This window comes from Haemorhous mexicanus, chromosome 5 (assembly GCF_027477595.1).
Source record: "Haemorhous mexicanus isolate bHaeMex1 chromosome 5, bHaeMex1.pri, whole genome shotgun sequence".
Classification (NCBI taxonomy): domain Eukaryota; kingdom Metazoa; phylum Chordata; class Aves; order Passeriformes; family Fringillidae; genus Haemorhous; species Haemorhous mexicanus.
The window spans coordinates 54,229,186-54,245,525 of record NC_082345.1 but is presented as its reverse complement, the minus strand read 5'-3'; the positions used below and the strand labels follow the sequence as shown (position 1 = coordinate 54,245,525).

The following is a 16,340-nucleotide window of genomic DNA, read 5'->3' as shown; positions in this document are numbered from 1 at the left end:
GACTTCTTTCCACCTGCTGAGTTACAGACTGAATTGAAAAATTCAAAATTCAAGCATATTCCCTTGTTATAACTTTTCTTATTCAAAAAGATATCTGATGAAATGGAAGTTCAGATATGAGAAGTGAATGTGAAAGTAAGGCTACAAAAATCAGTATGTAACTGAAGATGAATAGGTTGGGAGTTTTTGTCTTAATTGCAAAAGCTTCAGCACAGGTGTGTTTCTATAGAAGAATAGTCATATTGAGCCAGGGTTCTTCTAAGCCAGTCTGTCTCCAGCATTGACCTGCTTGCAGTAAAAGAAGAGCAAGCATGTGCAATATTTCCTCTTTCCAACTCCCAACTCTTTGCAGCTCAGAATATGCCCTGTTTGGTAACCTGGAGTGAGTCTTTATTTCAGATACTTGTCCATTGCACCCCTGAACCCTTTTCACCCTCAACACCTCTGGCATCAAGTTCCACAACTCAGCCTCCTCTTGCTTGAAGAACTATTGCTTTGAACTTGACTCCTACACATCTCATTTCATGCTCTGCTGCTATTGGAGAGGTAAAGGAGAAAAAAGAAAAATCCCATTCTGTCTCTTTGCTATTTAAGATTCAAGAAGTAGAAGTGAAAAATACAATGATTGCACTGAATGGAAGTTTTCTTCTAGTTGCTTATCCTTTTCTGGTGTTTCCGAGTGTTGATTTGCTCCTTTTACTGGTACTGAATAGGGACAATTTAATGGAATTATCCATCATAAAACCAGAATCTCCATTCTGAATAACAACTGTGGTTTCCTTATATTGTTTGTCATTGTTTTCTGTTGTATTGCTACCTGATTTCCTGAGGTCTTTCTGGAATTCCACACTGTGCTACATAGCTAACATTAAAATTACATTTTCTATCACCTCAGTTCTCAGCTGTTAGCCAGGTAATTTCTAAATACTGTAAAATAGCTCAAGTCTCAGCACAAATCTCTGCAAATTTTAGAAGGTATGATAACATACCTTCACAGCAGATACTCACCTCTCTAATTTTAGGTGTAAATGTAGAGAACTTTTACTCAGATGCTGTTTAATTGCCTTTAAAGCCTTTGATTAGGGACTGTCGAAAGAGCTTTGGAAATCCAGGTATTTCATATGAGTCAGGTCACACTCATCCACCTGTTTCCAATCCTTTCAGACAATTCCAAGGTCAGAAGGTAAGATTTCTCTGTCTTATGGCTTCAAAGCCATACAGACTTGACGATAGGTAATATTTAACCAAATTTCCTTACTTTTATCCTGAAATATCCTTATGTTATAGTTCCTTCTGACATTCTGGGATGCATGTGATACTTATTGGCCTGCATTTCCCTTGGCTCTTGGGAGACTTCTTCTGATATTTATCCTCCCATTCTGATTCTGATCTCCCATTGCCCAGAAGTTCTTGATGAGAACTTTCACATACCTGCAGGTAATTCAGGTTGCCAGGTGGTCCTGGCAATTTACTGCTGTCTGTTCTTTCTCATTTGTTCCATAACGGGGTTTTTTTAGTTGCTTTAATTTTTAAAACATATTATGCTGAAAATGAAGAGTCCTTTTGCTATGGATGAAGAAGGGTTCCAGCATAGAAGTCTTCTTTATAATGATTTACTTCATAATAATACACCAGTACAAACAAATCATTTTCTATTTCTGTAGTAGCCTTGCCCTCTCTGAAAGCTACTTTAAGGTCCTTGTCATCATTTGGCAATGTAGACTCTCTGATAGGCTTCTTGCTTTGGTTATGCTTGAGGAAATAGAGTAGAATAAGGGGTTTCACTTCACAAGAGAAGTGAAACTATGGAAACTTTGGAGAGTGCTATGCATTCATATATTTCCTTTCATTTTTTGTGTTTTGTGGTAAGAAATGTTATTGCAATTTTACACTTTGTGTCAAATCATAAAAGAATGCTCAGAGAAATAATACCTTTTAAATCTGGGACAAGAAAATTCATGAAAATAAAGGAAATAGTATCATTACATTGTTCCATCTCTTCTTATTTTTTTTCTGGAACTTCTGAATAGGTGCTTTCTTCCCTGACTAACTTAACTTCAAAGTAAGGTTGTCTAAATCTTGATAAGCTCTCCTTCATTTTGTGTTGTTGGAATACGACTTAAAATAAAATTCCAGAACTTAAGTCAGTAGTTTCACCACTTTTCTGTGCATGGTCACCATCTGACATGAAAGATTTTGTCCAGTTGATCTCTTCCCAAGAGTGTTATGTTTTCATATGCACAGCTTTATTTATAAAATATTTGAATACCATGTAGACTTTTTCTTAGATGGTTTTCCCCAAAAAAAAAAATGTTGCTAACAGGATTTAGTGGAACGGATTGGTTTTAAGGACTTGAAAATGCTTCCTCTTTCTGCTGTGTTGCTTATCCACTCTCAATCCTACATGTTCTGTCTGTGTTGTAATTACAGCAGGTACAAGGTCCACTTCTACTGGTTTTTATTGGCAATTGGACCTTCTGCTTTAATCCTAGATCTGTTCCAGGGCTGTCCAACTGCTGGAGGAAGGAGCCTGAGTTCCCTTGCAGTGTGGATCTTTAGGGAAGTGTATAACATCAGTCTGCTAGTCTCTCTCATGTTTGGTACAGCATCTAGAGATGTCACAAGAGTCTGTGGTTTTTGTAGTTTGTCTCATTTTTCTGTCAGTCATTTATAGTGAAAATGGTGAGAGTGGATTTCTGATACTTAAACCCCTGTTTTTGTTCAGAAGTCATTTGGTATCAGCCACTATTTGGCCAGAACAATGGAATGAGAAAATTACTTTAGGATTGATATGCTATGTGAGTTTGTGCTGCTAAAGGAGAAGCAGTATTCTCTCAATGAAAAACCATCTCTCTTCTTCCAAGTGAATATAATCTTTCCTTTTTTTCTGAGGCTTGTTGGACAATGTTGAGAATAGAAATTTTTTACTAGGCCCTGTGTTAAGCATCTTGCATCATCCAGTTCATCCTTCTTTTTTGGACGCTGATCATGTCCAAGGTATATGAAGCACAGAGGAAGGCTTACCATCCCTAAACATTTTGCAGTATTTTGTTATTAATTTCAACTAATTACTGCCTTTACATAACACTATATGTTGGGTAAAATGACATTATATTAATGCATACTTTGCTTTTCAGTAGAAAATATAACTGCCTAAAAGATTATTAAAATCAACCCGGTGTATGATCTTAATCTTTTTTAGTAACCTTCAGAATTGGTCTTTTTCATTTCATTGTGAAAAAAAGGGCATGACCTGCAAGCAGATGTCAGAGCAGCCTGAGAACTGCATACAGCAGAAGGCTCTATTATGCCAGTTTAATGTCAGAAATATTCGAAGAATAGTTAATATAAACAAGAAAATGCTCAGTCTTGGAGTGTCTGCTGGTTAAGCAGTGTTTGAATGCCATGCAGTAATGCACTGTCTTCTTTTTCTGAGATAAAAAGACATCTGCTCAGTCCTTTTATAAGCTGATAGTGGAAATCAGCATTCTTACATTTCTGTAACATAAACCCTGGACTCTCAAAAAGCCTAAATACAGTTGCATTTTAAGGGAAATTTGTGTATTTAAGTTCTTGAATATAAAGTCCTATAAAGAGACAATGAAAAATCTACAACAGAGTCTAAAAAAATTTAATCTTCGGTTTTCTAAGAAACAAGCAGTCAAACAAGCAGTTTATTTTGCTAATTTGAAACTTGTCACTCCTCTTTCATTTGATTGTACATCCTGCTGGATATAAAAACGTGCTTTCAGAAAGCACTGAAGTCTTTTAAAACAATTTGTTTCTAGAAGAAAGGATGCCTTTTAAGTTTGGTTTTGTTTTTTCTATGTCCTTGAAATGTAGTTTATTACAGAAATGTCTTAAAGACCTTAGCTGAAGTTTTTGGGTTTTTTTAAATTTTGTTTTTCATAATAATTTCCCATCTTGCTCTAGCAAGATGGCAAAATGTTTTAGGTCAGCCTTACTGTTCTTACCTGTGTGTATGTTAGAATATCAAACTGTACATTACTTTCCTCATAATCTTTTTTTTTTCATGACACACCAAAGTGATGGTCTTTGTTTTTAATGAGGAAGTCACGTTGAAAATACTTTTATAATTTTTAAAACATGCAAAGATGCAAAAAAGCACCAGTATCAATGATGTTCCAGTGGAAGAAAGTCAGGCATGTTCAGTTAGTATTTCCAAGGCTGTCTTAACAAAGCAGCCTTGCTTAAGGTAACAATTCTCTCTCTGAGAGGCCACTAGGAGAAGCTGTTTCCAAAGTTGAGGGCTAAAACAATCCACAGCCAACCCAGTTTCCATTTCAAATTCCTGTTGGAACAGGAAAACAGTTTTATCTTACCTGTTGTAGGTCTTCACAATAATTTAATCCCACAATTCATCAATTGACCTCTGCAAATTATTACTGGTTTTAAGACCTCTAGAAATCAAAATAATTCTAGATGATGTTCCAAGCCTAAAAGGGTTATATAATGTGAGGAAAAACAGTCCATTGCAACAGGAAAACCAAAATCCACTGCCTAATCTGTCGGCTTCTCTAGAGTAACTGCTGTCAGGACAACAATCTTGCAAGATTTTTGCACTAAAAAATAAGTGTTAAAATTCTGGTCAGCCTTCACTTTTGGTTCATTATTTAAGTGGTTCATGGTTAAACAGCTGCTTTCCACCTGAATTTACTAGCTCTAGTTCATGAGATATTTATTTCAAATCTCTTCTGATATTTAAGTCTGAGTGAATTAAGCAATTTGACTTGTGACCAGAGACGACATTATTTCTGTGCCAGTCAGACTGTGATCTAAGCAGGTAAGACAAGCCAATCCAAATCCAATTGACAGAGTCCTCAAAAACTGGTGAACTAATATAAGTGAGAGAGAGAGGACTACTCAGGTTTTGAGTGTTCACTGTTTCACCTAGTTCTCTAATTCTAAAAATTGTTGTGAACAATAAGGAGGAAAAAGAGTTTGGAGGAAAGGAAAATTCACTCTCCATTACTTTCTTGAGAAGATAATGTTAAAATCAAAACTCTTCTTAAGACAGTCCATCACTTTTCTTGGCTGAGTTCTTGTAAGAGAGTTCCCAGGCTGCAATATCAAAGCTTAGTACTAGTTTTGAATTGAAAAAAGATCAAGTCCATAACATTTGAGACAGCAGGAAAGACACATTTGTTGTTGCTTTTAATTGCAAAATAGTTCTGGCATAGTTTGTGGATGGCCTAAACCTTTGAAAACTAAATGACTGTGTGGGTCTGATTTTCCTTGCAGGCACAGTAATCATAAGTAAAAGTAACCAGATCAAAACAGTGCTATGTATTTTATTCAGTCTTCAAAGTAAATTAAAAAGAAAAAAATCCATAAGATTAAACGAGTAGAAGTATTGAAATATTTATCTATTTTTAATATTTCAGCTTATCTCAGAAACAGTTCTTTTTTTCCATTGATTCATTTCTAATCAGTAGTAGGTATATATTCCCTAAAGTAGAAGAATTATCACCAGCATGATAGGACTGTGTTGAAAAAATGCATTTTTATATTATTGTTGCAATGAAGATTGCAAGAAGAAGAGACAAAATTGTGGTTTAGACTTTGTGCCATTTTCTAAATTCAAGATATGAATTTTTCAGTGCTATAGGTGGTCGTTTTCCAAAACCTTTTTGTGTACTCCTCTTTCTGGGACATCTGCTTCTATGCAAACATTTATTTAGCAGTTCTAAATTTTAGTTGTTGTCAACAAGGTTCCTTCTGACAACAAACTCAGTGAAGTGACAGGTCCCTGGTACATAGTGATCCCAGCCTTAGTGCAGGGTGACAGATATGACATCCTACTGGCTCACCTTTTTCACTTACTGTTTTCTGGACCCCTAGGTCTTTCCTGACATATATATGACATGCCTCAGCGAGGCTTAATATGACAGAACTATTTACTTTATCAGTCCAGAGCACAATCTCTCCTGACAATGAAATCAGACAGTGAAATTTACTTAAATTTGAGCTCATTCCATTTGTCAGAAGGCTGAGGTGAAGTATCCTGGCATCCATCAACAGAGAGAAGATATAAGTTTTTTGCTCTTTCACATCAAATTTATACAATGGTGCATTGATGTGCCTCACTACTCCCGTCCCCACCATATCTGATTTTTTATTGTTGTCTTCACAATAATTTAAGGAAATCAGGCATTCTTTCCACCTTGAGTTGACAGGTCACAAATATAAGTGATTTAAGTGGTGAGAGGAGAGAATTGTTTATGTCATGACCAGGTAGCAACTTCTCCCTTCTAGGTTTAAGTGTAGTGCAGAAAGTTAAAGTAACAGTTTAGGGAAAAGATGCTCATAGAATCCTAGAATGATTCTTGCAACATTCAGAATGTTCCAAAAAAAATGTTGTCTTTCTTTATGTCATGTTACTATAATTTTCTCAGTTCTAGAAACACTGAGATAGTTTTGTAGGCCCTGGAGAAGATACTGGACAGAGCCACACATAGTGTCAGGTTCAGAAACTCAGGTGAAAAGCAGTAGCTGATTTGATACCTTGGAGCTGGAAGTTAAGAAAGTAATAGGAACATTTCTGATACTTCTTTTTAAAGTATGCTGTATGTGGAGAAGTTGTGACTGCATGGCAAAAGTAATATTTGGGAACTATATATTTAATTTTTTTTTCATAATTTAAGTATAAATACATTAGTAAAACCTTTAGGCTAAGACTTTGGATGAAGTATATGTTTAACACACTAAATATAGGCTTATTTTTAATTATTGTGACTTAAATTTGATGTTTGAAAAATGCCAGTGCTTTTGGTTTGTAAAGACTTTTAATTGCATCTTTAATGCTGCACCTATGTGGAAGTCTTGATCACATGATGCTATTTGTCAATACAGGATGGGGAATCAAACTCTATCCTCACTATGCAGGATTCCTAGGTGCTGCCTGCTGTGGCTTTTCTCACTTTAGTTTCCCTCCCACCTTAACTTTAAAACGACTTTTAGCTGTATTGTGCCTCTAGGAAAATAAACAGGAGATTCAAGGAGATGAAATTTAACAAGATTTCAGTATACCTCTCTACTCTGACCATAGTACTAATTTTCTTGAGAAAAATTACTGTCTTTTGAAAGGATTTGGGAGAATTATATGCTAACTTGTGTTCATATTGAGATGATGTAGAAATTTAGAAACTTAGGGCTTGAATTCAAAAGTTCAACTCAAAAGAGAAATTCTTTGTCCAGCCTGTTCTTTAGCTATATTCACAAGTAACTGTTTATCCTTGGAGACAGTGAGAAAAAGGAAAGGGGAGCAAGCACCCATGTTAAATGAAAACTTTAGAAATAAAGACCATTATCCAAAGGCAAACCAGCATGAAGAGATATCAATGGTTATTAAACATTTAATATTACAGGCCAGATGGAATTGGAACGGTATCTGTGGAAGAGAAAGAAAGGTTTGAGGAAATTAAGGACAGACTTTCCTCCCTTTTGGAAAACCAAATAAGCCATTTCAGGTGAGTGTATAATTCATTCAATTAATGCTACATTTTTTCTGGAAGAGTTTTCTCATGGTGTTTCATTTTGGTCTTGAACAAGTGGAGTGAAAATAAAATGGTCTGCTTGCAAAGGAATAGCTTAAATATGGAATAATTTATTTACACAAGTAGTGTACTTGAAATTTATTTGTGTAATATGTGAATTGATAGATATTATAGAAAAGATTGTGCAAGAACACAGGCCTTGATTTTGTTGACTTTTTCAAAGTTCAAGCTTTGTGTAACTCTAAACAAGAAAATGGTCTGAATGAAAGTGACTGTGCCATAACTATTTCTGAATTACTATGGATCAAGAAAATCATTTGAGTAGAGAACATCTTTAATAGATGGCAGCTAAAACTTTTCTTGATGTGTAATGTAATTTTCTTGGTTTCATGATATACTTGTCTTTCTTAAGTTAAGGATCATCATGCTCAATAAGGAGTTTGTCATATTAAGGACTGTCAGTACCAGCAGAAGGTGTTTAGAGAAGGAGTATGAGAAACAGAGGAAACATGGGATTTCCTGCTGTTTTGCAGCAATTGATGGTTTATGAAACTTAGTATAAAAATTGCAGATAGACCACCAAACCTGTTACTTTGTCCCACTAAGCCAACCTATCAGCCACTATTCTCTCAATCTAATCCTTTTAGACTATATGTATAGATTTTTCATGTCTCTGTATCACATCATAACAACCAGTTCCACAGTTTAAATAGTTCTTTGTGAAACAGAACTTTTGTTTGGCAGGGTTGACTGTGAGTTTGTTGAATGCCTCTCTGGTTTGATGAGGTAAATATCTAGTATTCAGTGGTATCATAGGTCATTGGGGATTTTTTTGAGCATCGAGGACATAGCAGCCTTCTCTTGGGACTTCATATCCATATTAAACTAAAGAGAGCTAGAGGTCTCCTTGGAGAGTATTCCTTTCAGGGAAAAACAACAGTCCTTCCTTTCCTCTTTCCTCCCTCCTACAGGACCAAAGAGCTCTTGCAAGAGAAGTGATACAGAGTGCTCCCTACCTTCAGGCCTTCACATGCATGAGACTAATTAGAAAAATCTATAATAGTCTAAATGATCTTTTGAGTTGGAAAAAATAAAAATCCCCATCCTGTCTGCTAACCTACACATTAGAGTTATGTTGATGTGCTTGGGCTGCAGCAGTGACCATAGAACCTTTCTGCCTCAGTCTTGGTGGATTTTGAGCAAATTTAAACAGCATTAGAAATTCCTTCTTGAGAGCAATTTAATGTGCCATTGAAATATGAATGACTTCATCCTTCAGAGGACTCTAAGGTTTGCCTTAAAATCCATTTTAATCAATACAGACAAACTGTGCTCTGCCAAGTGAGGAGTAATTACTATTTCTTAATGTGAACAGATATTAGAAATAAAATAATAGGTGAAATGTCTGGATTTAAATGATACTGGCATAATACTGAAAGAAAGAAAGAAAAAAGATAGTGCCTTAGAATCTGAATTTATAAAGCACATAAAGTCACAATGTAGGGCATCCTGAGAAAGCATTTGAAGTAATATTTTAAATAAAACCTTGACTCAAGACATGTATAAGAGATCACCGCTGTCGATTAACAAAGAATAACCTTGGCTGTCAGATTGCTTTCTTAGGAGAACGTGCTATTAAATCAACTCCATATTTCAGTCCTTCAAAATTGTTATGATAACTGTGAAATGCAGAATATTTGGAAAAATGCATTCAACAGTGAGGATTTATGCAGAGTGTACGCTGAATTTCTCTCTTTGGCCTTACTGTCCTTGAATGCCCTGTGTTCCTTGTCATCAGGAACCTCCCAGGCTGGTTTCTTGTTTCCACTGTCCTTTCTACTGTCACTTTGGCCATCCATGCTGTTTATTTGTTACATTTCCTGGAATATTTCAGAGGCTTTCATGCCTTCTGTGCTCAGATAAGTTTTATTATTTTTAAACACCAGATTCTCTATGCTAACCTCTTTACCTTCCTCATGGAATCACAGAGAGGGTGTCAGATTGTTTGCTATCACTTTGGTTTCTTAATTGTGGCATGCATTTGGCTCCTACTTTTTTGAATTTTACCTCAGGCTGTCTGTAGGTTTCTTGCTTTTTTTGATTGTATCTTTTGCTTTTGTTTTTCAAGTTCTTCATTTTCTTCCTAGATCCCATTCTTGAAATTGTATATACATTTACTAAATGTAAATGTACTGAATTTTTTGGCCTGTTCTCTTTTGCTACATTATTAAATTGTATTGTCTTGTGATTATTACTACAGCGCATCTCTTCTGCTCTGCACCTCTCAGACTATGTCCTCTTCACATTTGAGACTGAATCCAGAATAAGATGCTTTTTAGTGGGTCTTAAATTAGCTGTTCAAGGAAGCAATTCAAACCTGTGTCCCAAAATATTGTCATTATATCTTGTCCTAATAAGATATCAGTCAAGTGTATATGTCTAGAGTTGAAACCTGGAATTTGCAAGATTTCATTCACTTAATCCCACTTAACATTTTGTAATCACACTGATCATTATAACTAGGGAATGAGTGGTACAGACTTTCAAGGATCATCAGCATGTTTTTTCCCCTCTGGAATATGTTGATACTTATTCTAAGCTTTGCCCTCTCTCCATTGCTTAGTGTTGTGTGCACTGGTCAGCTGTCATGGACAGTTTAATTGAAGAGTGCATGTCTCTCCTGCCTTTTCAGAGCAGCTCTGAGCATTTGCTGTGCCCACTTAAGTGACTAGGTCACACCCATCTGAAAAAGGTGCTCTCCCTTGCCTGCCAACTGACCTGCACCTTCCAGTTTTAAAACCTCCCTATGGCCTTTTTAATTTTTCATTTTCACTGCTATCAGCCTGGTTCCATTATGATTAACATGCAGTCAGCCCATGCTGTGCTAGTGGCTGTCATCTAAAGTAGTTCTTAAGGTACTTGCACCTTTCCTCTCTGTCACCTTCTCTACCCACTGGGACTTCTGATCTCTGCCAGCCTCTCAGGCATCAAATGTGGAAGAGACAATATTTCTGGGAAAGCTATCATGAAGGTCTTGAACTTTAACCTCTTGCCTGGCTGTGTGAATTTTATCTCTGGAGTCCTGACAGAGATAAAAGTAAATACTGGAATTCTCTCTGCAGGAAATCCTGTTTTGACCTCATTTTATAGGGCTTTATTTTGGCGGACCAAAATGTAGATCTAAAAGTCACTGTTCTGAATCCTTTTATCATTAGAAAAGATTTGACTAGTGGAAAACATTAGAATAGGAGGCTACTGCTCTCAGTGAGTAATAATAAGAAAAAAATAATCTCAGCAAAGCAAAAAATCCTTTTTCCAGTTGGGGATATCCCAGCAAGATTTTATAGACAGGATTAAGAGAGGTTACAGTTGCCTGAGCATTGTATTCTCATTGACCTGCTATATTGCATCATTCAGCAGACAAAAATTAAAAATAAAGCTATGAATGCAATCACTTTTTAATTTACATAATTTTAGGAGTGGGTGTAGTTTAAGGTGTAGCTGATAAAATTTAAGATAAGTGCTTTTACAAGGTATTTTTAATATAATAGAAGAAAAACACAGAATATATGCCAACACTGATATCTCTAGAAATTAAAATATCTGAAATTTTATCCTTGTCTTAATCCAATTTTTAAAAAAATACAATATACAGAATGCTGCCTAAAAGGTCCAGTAGCAGTAATGGCTACATGAGAAATAGTACCTCTTTCCAGGAAGACGGCAATTAAACTCATCAGAGACCTTTAAATATCCTTCATAGCTGATAATTTGGAAGTGATGCTTTCTGCCTTTTAGGGGTTTTTCTGCACTTAGGCCTAAAATTAAATGCTGGTAGGCTGATACTGCTGTTATATGTGTGTACTACTCCATGGTAGACTACTGAAGAGGCTTTCTGCTTTTATTTGTACTTCAGGTGTGGGAGTCTTCTGCTAACATAAAGCAAGTTGTATGCAGATACATCCTAAAGTAAATTCATAAAGCAGCTTTTATAATTCTGATATTTTTATGTTCCTCTTATATTTTTCTTTCTCTTTTTTTTTTTCTTTTTAAGATATTGTTTTCCTTTTGGACGTCCTGAAGGAGCTTTAAAAGCCACACTTTCATTACTTGAAAGGGTAAGTTTGAACTTAACTTAATATGTTAAGTTCTGCTGAGCCTGAATTTTTCTTTTGCATTCAGGTTGCTGAAAGCAGACTCATTATTTTACTGCTGGTTTTAACTGCTTACTGGAATGATGGTTGGTTTTGGTTTTCTCTCATTGTCTTCCACAGAGGCTAGCAGCTGTTTTCTGCAGGATTTATTTACTGGACTTTCACTTCAAGCCACTGAATTGTAGTCAGTGACTCTGGTTCTTCTTTATTTAACACCTGTCCAGCATTACCCCTAAAGTGGTACAAGTCTACTCTACAAGCCCCCATTTCCTGCTATTTATGCCTTCTATGCTTATGATATTGTCTATACTCATATGTAATATTAAAAACCTTCTCTATAATTCAAAAAATGTTCAGTAAAGGCATCATCTGAGTCAATTTAAGAAGCAAAAGCTATACACAGCAAATCTGACATGGGCAGCTATAATTGTAAACTCCTGCCCAGCAAATCTTCTTTTGTTGACTGGAAAGGAGAATATCTCATAATGATAAAAGCATCTCAGTCATTTCTGTGGAAAAGGACTTTAAATTCCTGCAGAGATTCCAAAGGAATTGTATCAGCAGGAGTCTGATGAAGTTATGAATTCAAAACAAGCTTAGGTCCCAGGCTGTGTTGCTTTGCCAAAACTTGAGAGGTTTGGTCCTTGCAAATATTAGTTATTCTGCAGTGCAGAACGCTTCATGGATAGAGATTCTCTCTTAGAAAACCTCTGCCATGTTTGGAAAACACTTAGGGAGTCTAGGTGTATGTGTTTCATTTCACTCACCATCTCAGTGGTTGTAGTGCTGTGTAGGTTCCTTTGTGCTTTTTGAAACATCCATTTCCTCTCCCCTTTCCTGCTGTTGTAAATGGTAATGGTGCTCTAACTGGTGCTCAGGCAGCACCACTGTCAGTCTTGACTGGGAATAAATGTGCTTTCCTACATTTGTGATTCAGAATAGGTTAGAACCATCTTATTTTACTTGTCTTTGAAAACTTTGAAAAAAAATCAGACCAAAAACAAAAGGTTTTGAATACTGTAAATTCACTTGTTGATAACTCAGGAGTTATTAATTGAAAAAGCAAGTAAACACAGATAGAGAAGTCAGACTTCTGTGCAGGTATTCTGTAAGTCTGCTTTGCAGCAATGTCTTCTTAATAGTTTCTCTGTTGCTGAAACTGTTTCTTTTCCACCACATCCTTCCCTAGACTGCATCCCTTGCTCCCTTCTTTTTACAGTAACTTTTAGATATACAAGGGTATAGCTTGTCTAGGGATACACTTGAGAAGCATTTTTTTAAGGTTGTGAGTTATCGGAAATTTTATTATTTACATGAAAATGTGATAAAAACAGGTTTTGTTTACACTTACCCGTTGAAAGTTAATGGAGTGCAGAATTAAATTAAAAATGCAAGTGAATTACCAACATTTTTTTTAACATAGTAATCCAGAGTATATAGTGCTGCATTCATATAAAGAGGTGTGGATTCTTGGTTTACCTCACTTGCAGTAGGTGAGGTAACAACTCACATGTGTTGAAAACATTTATATGGACTCTTCTTCTACTTGGCCATAATAAAATATTCTTCTGGAAGTTCAGTGTTTTCCCTGCCCACGATATAGATGACATTTTTTTCACAGCAAGGACCTGTTGAATTTTAATAACCTTACCCTGTTGAAGAGTCCATGGTTCTGCAATGGTGGAAGCTTTTCCACAGCTGAGAACCAAACCAATTTCCACAATCACATCTTTAGTGGTAACCCTGATCCAGCCCATCCACAGAATGCTCTTGTTCTACTGGTCTCGATGTCACCCAAAGACTGACTGGCATGCTGCAAGATGGCAAACAGGAGGGATAAATACTGCACAGGCAGTCAAATCAGGGCTGAACAGAAACCTTCAAAGACGAAGATCCACCAGCCAAAATAGTTCCTTTTTGACTTCTGCCTTTAATCATTATCAGATCCGTAGTAACTTTAGGACACTTTTATCCTTTTCCTGTGGGGTTTGGGTAATTGTAATGAAGTGGTATAATTGTCTCTGACACAGGTTTTAATGAAAGATATTGCCACTCCTATACCAGCAGAGGAGGTGAAGAAAGTGGTTAGAAAATGTCTGGAGAAGGCTGCCTTGATCAATTACACGCGACTTACAGAATATGCCAAAATAGAAGGTTAGTACAGCAATCAACTGCCGAGGTGGCTGTAAAAGCCAACAATGCCCATTAACTGCATATTCCGTGAGCAGCCTTTTCCCTTTCCAGAACAAACCCCTTCCACAGCAAGGGGAAATGTCTCATTAAAATCTCAGCTGGTGAACTGTGGAGCTTTTTCCTATTCATTGCTTTAATATGCCTCCTGGGACCCTGTTTGAATAAAAGACTAGGACTTCCTAATTTAAGTTGCCCTTTGTTCTTACTTTTCAGTTCTTCATAAATTTAAGAGGTTGTTTATGGGTTATTTTTTTGTTTCTCTACCTATTTCTGGTGATTAAACTACTGAAAGGAAATTCTTTCCTTAACAGCAGTGTCACTGCCTTGAAATTTGAAAACTGTGTATATATTCTTTTCTGAAGTATTTAAAAGGCAGACAAATCGATAAATGCTATTTATTTTTGCTGCTCTGTTATCAGATGTTTAATAATAATCTGATTATTAAAACCTTAATTACATCCTGATTTAATGAATTAATGGGGCAAAATACTAAGTTTGAAGGTAATCAGGAGTTTTTCTGAAAGTTTGGTATGTTATATAAAGTATATCATGAAACTAACTAAAATTTTGCTTTAAAAAATGGCCAGGATGCACAATGTCATTTTACCATTTGTAAACCTTATGTAGAACATAATAGTCAAATGCCTTGTTAAGACAGAATTATTCTCCATAAAGTACAAAATCTAGAGATGCTCCTTTCCAAATGTATTCAAGAACAGAAAGCTGTATGCGCCGGATTTTTGGAGCTAGAGTTAATCTCAGGAAAATATTGTAGGATTAATTCTGTTTTTTGAAAAATACAAATATTATGCATAATAATTTTTTAATAGCATGTATTTCTAGCAATACACCAGAAGAAACAGAGCTAGCTTAGGAGCAAATTGAAGAAACTTCAACTATTTAGCAGTATTATAAAGCCAACTTTTTGTCCCATTTTTTATCTCTGCTCAAATTCGCTGAAAAACATGAGTTAACCGATCTCACAAGTGATTAACAAAAGATCCATCTCATCACTATAGCAACCAGTATTATATCATGGAAGTAACAACATGAAACCATCCAAGTAACCAGTTTATCATAATTAATTATGATATCGTGTTGTGTTAAAGAAAAAAAGGATGAATATTAAATCTATTCTGGAAAATGAAAAGGAAAAAAAGAATGTTTTCCTTAGTTTTTTTTATATTTCTGTATTCATGAAGGGAAATGATGTTAATGTTCAGTATTTAAGTCGTGTATCAAACCTGTTGAAACGAGTATAAAAAATAGAAACATTTTTATAATTTGAAAAAAGCTTGCAAAAGATACCTGAACACACTGAAAATAAAATGGATTGGAAAGGTTTTTGTTGTGATGCAAATGCATCTTTTCCCAAGATTTTTTACTGTATCCTAGAGAATTGTGGGACTTCCCCTGAAGTAGCAAAGTTTTCACTTTAGGATATTCACACTGTTAACACCGACTAAGCTGGAACAGCACATGAAACTGACTCCCATATTTCAACTTGCAGTTTTCTTTTTTGTATTTATTGCCTTTTGGTTGGAACACAACTAGATTTATTTAAGTAGTTTTACTAATACTCATGTAGTTGTAAACTCAAAGCACAACATATCATTGCATATATAAAGAGAAATAGGTGAAGTACTTTTCTGAGAATAAAGTACTGTTGAAAGTGAAGGACTCCAGCATAGTAACATCAGAAAATTCAATGCACTGGATTTCAATGGCAATGAGACCTGTATTGATATCTTTTGATACTCTGGTCATTACAAACATCCTACTTTTGTACCAATATAAATGTAATTTTTTTCAGCAATAGGTTTCATTCTGCTCCTTTAGATTTATAGGAGCATTATTGTATCTGTGCACTGAAGTTACATTCTTCCCTTGAAAGTAATTTATGTTAGTGTTTGCATTAGATGCTTACTCCTCAAATTGCATACAGAAAGCATAAAGTCCTTATCTTTATAATATTACTGGTGTCCTCGAATGTGGCTGACACATCTTTTGGAGATTTTTGTCCTTTGACTATTTCTTTAGTGAGCAACATCATATTAGTCAGTCAAAATGTAAATATTACAAGGTAATATCAGCTATAGACCAATAGCAAATACCTAAAAAGTAGAAATATAAAGAAGGTTCTTATACAAATAATATTCTCATATATGTTTCTGAATTCCCATGCACAATATGGATGCAAGGTCAGTGCCTGAGCTTGAAATAAAGACTGTATAGATCTAGTAAATGCAAATATATTACTCAGAAATATGCACCATTTCTCCCTCACATGAAAAATCCCATCACTTGTGTGAGGTACTCAAGATGTTAAGACGCTATTAACTCCTTATGTGGTATTTATTCTTCTCTAATTATATGAGTTTTATTTCTGTAATGATGTTTTTCTTTCCCTGTTTTGTCTTATTTAGCAACAGCAGAAAAGGACCCAGGTGATTACTATCTATGTGCATGTCTGCAT

The 16,340-nt window shown here is 35.5% G+C and overlaps 1 protein-coding gene across 10 annotated transcripts in view; it reads left to right on the top strand.

The window, feature by feature from the left end:
* LOC132327725 (calcium-dependent secretion activator 2) overlaps positions 1-16,340 on the top strand; it is a 296,530-nt gene that overhangs the window by 196,831 nt on the left and 83,359 nt on the right. For all 10 annotated transcript variants that reach the window (XM_059847194.1, XM_059847193.1, XM_059847195.1 and 7 more), the window contains exons 14-16: positions 7,389-7,490; positions 11,572-11,635; positions 13,702-13,825. In XM_059847194.1, coding sequence (XP_059703177.1) covers positions 7,389-7,490; positions 11,572-11,635; positions 13,702-13,825 — 290 coding nt within the window. The remainder of the gene's footprint in view (positions 1-7,388; positions 7,491-11,571; positions 11,636-13,701; positions 13,826-16,340) is intronic.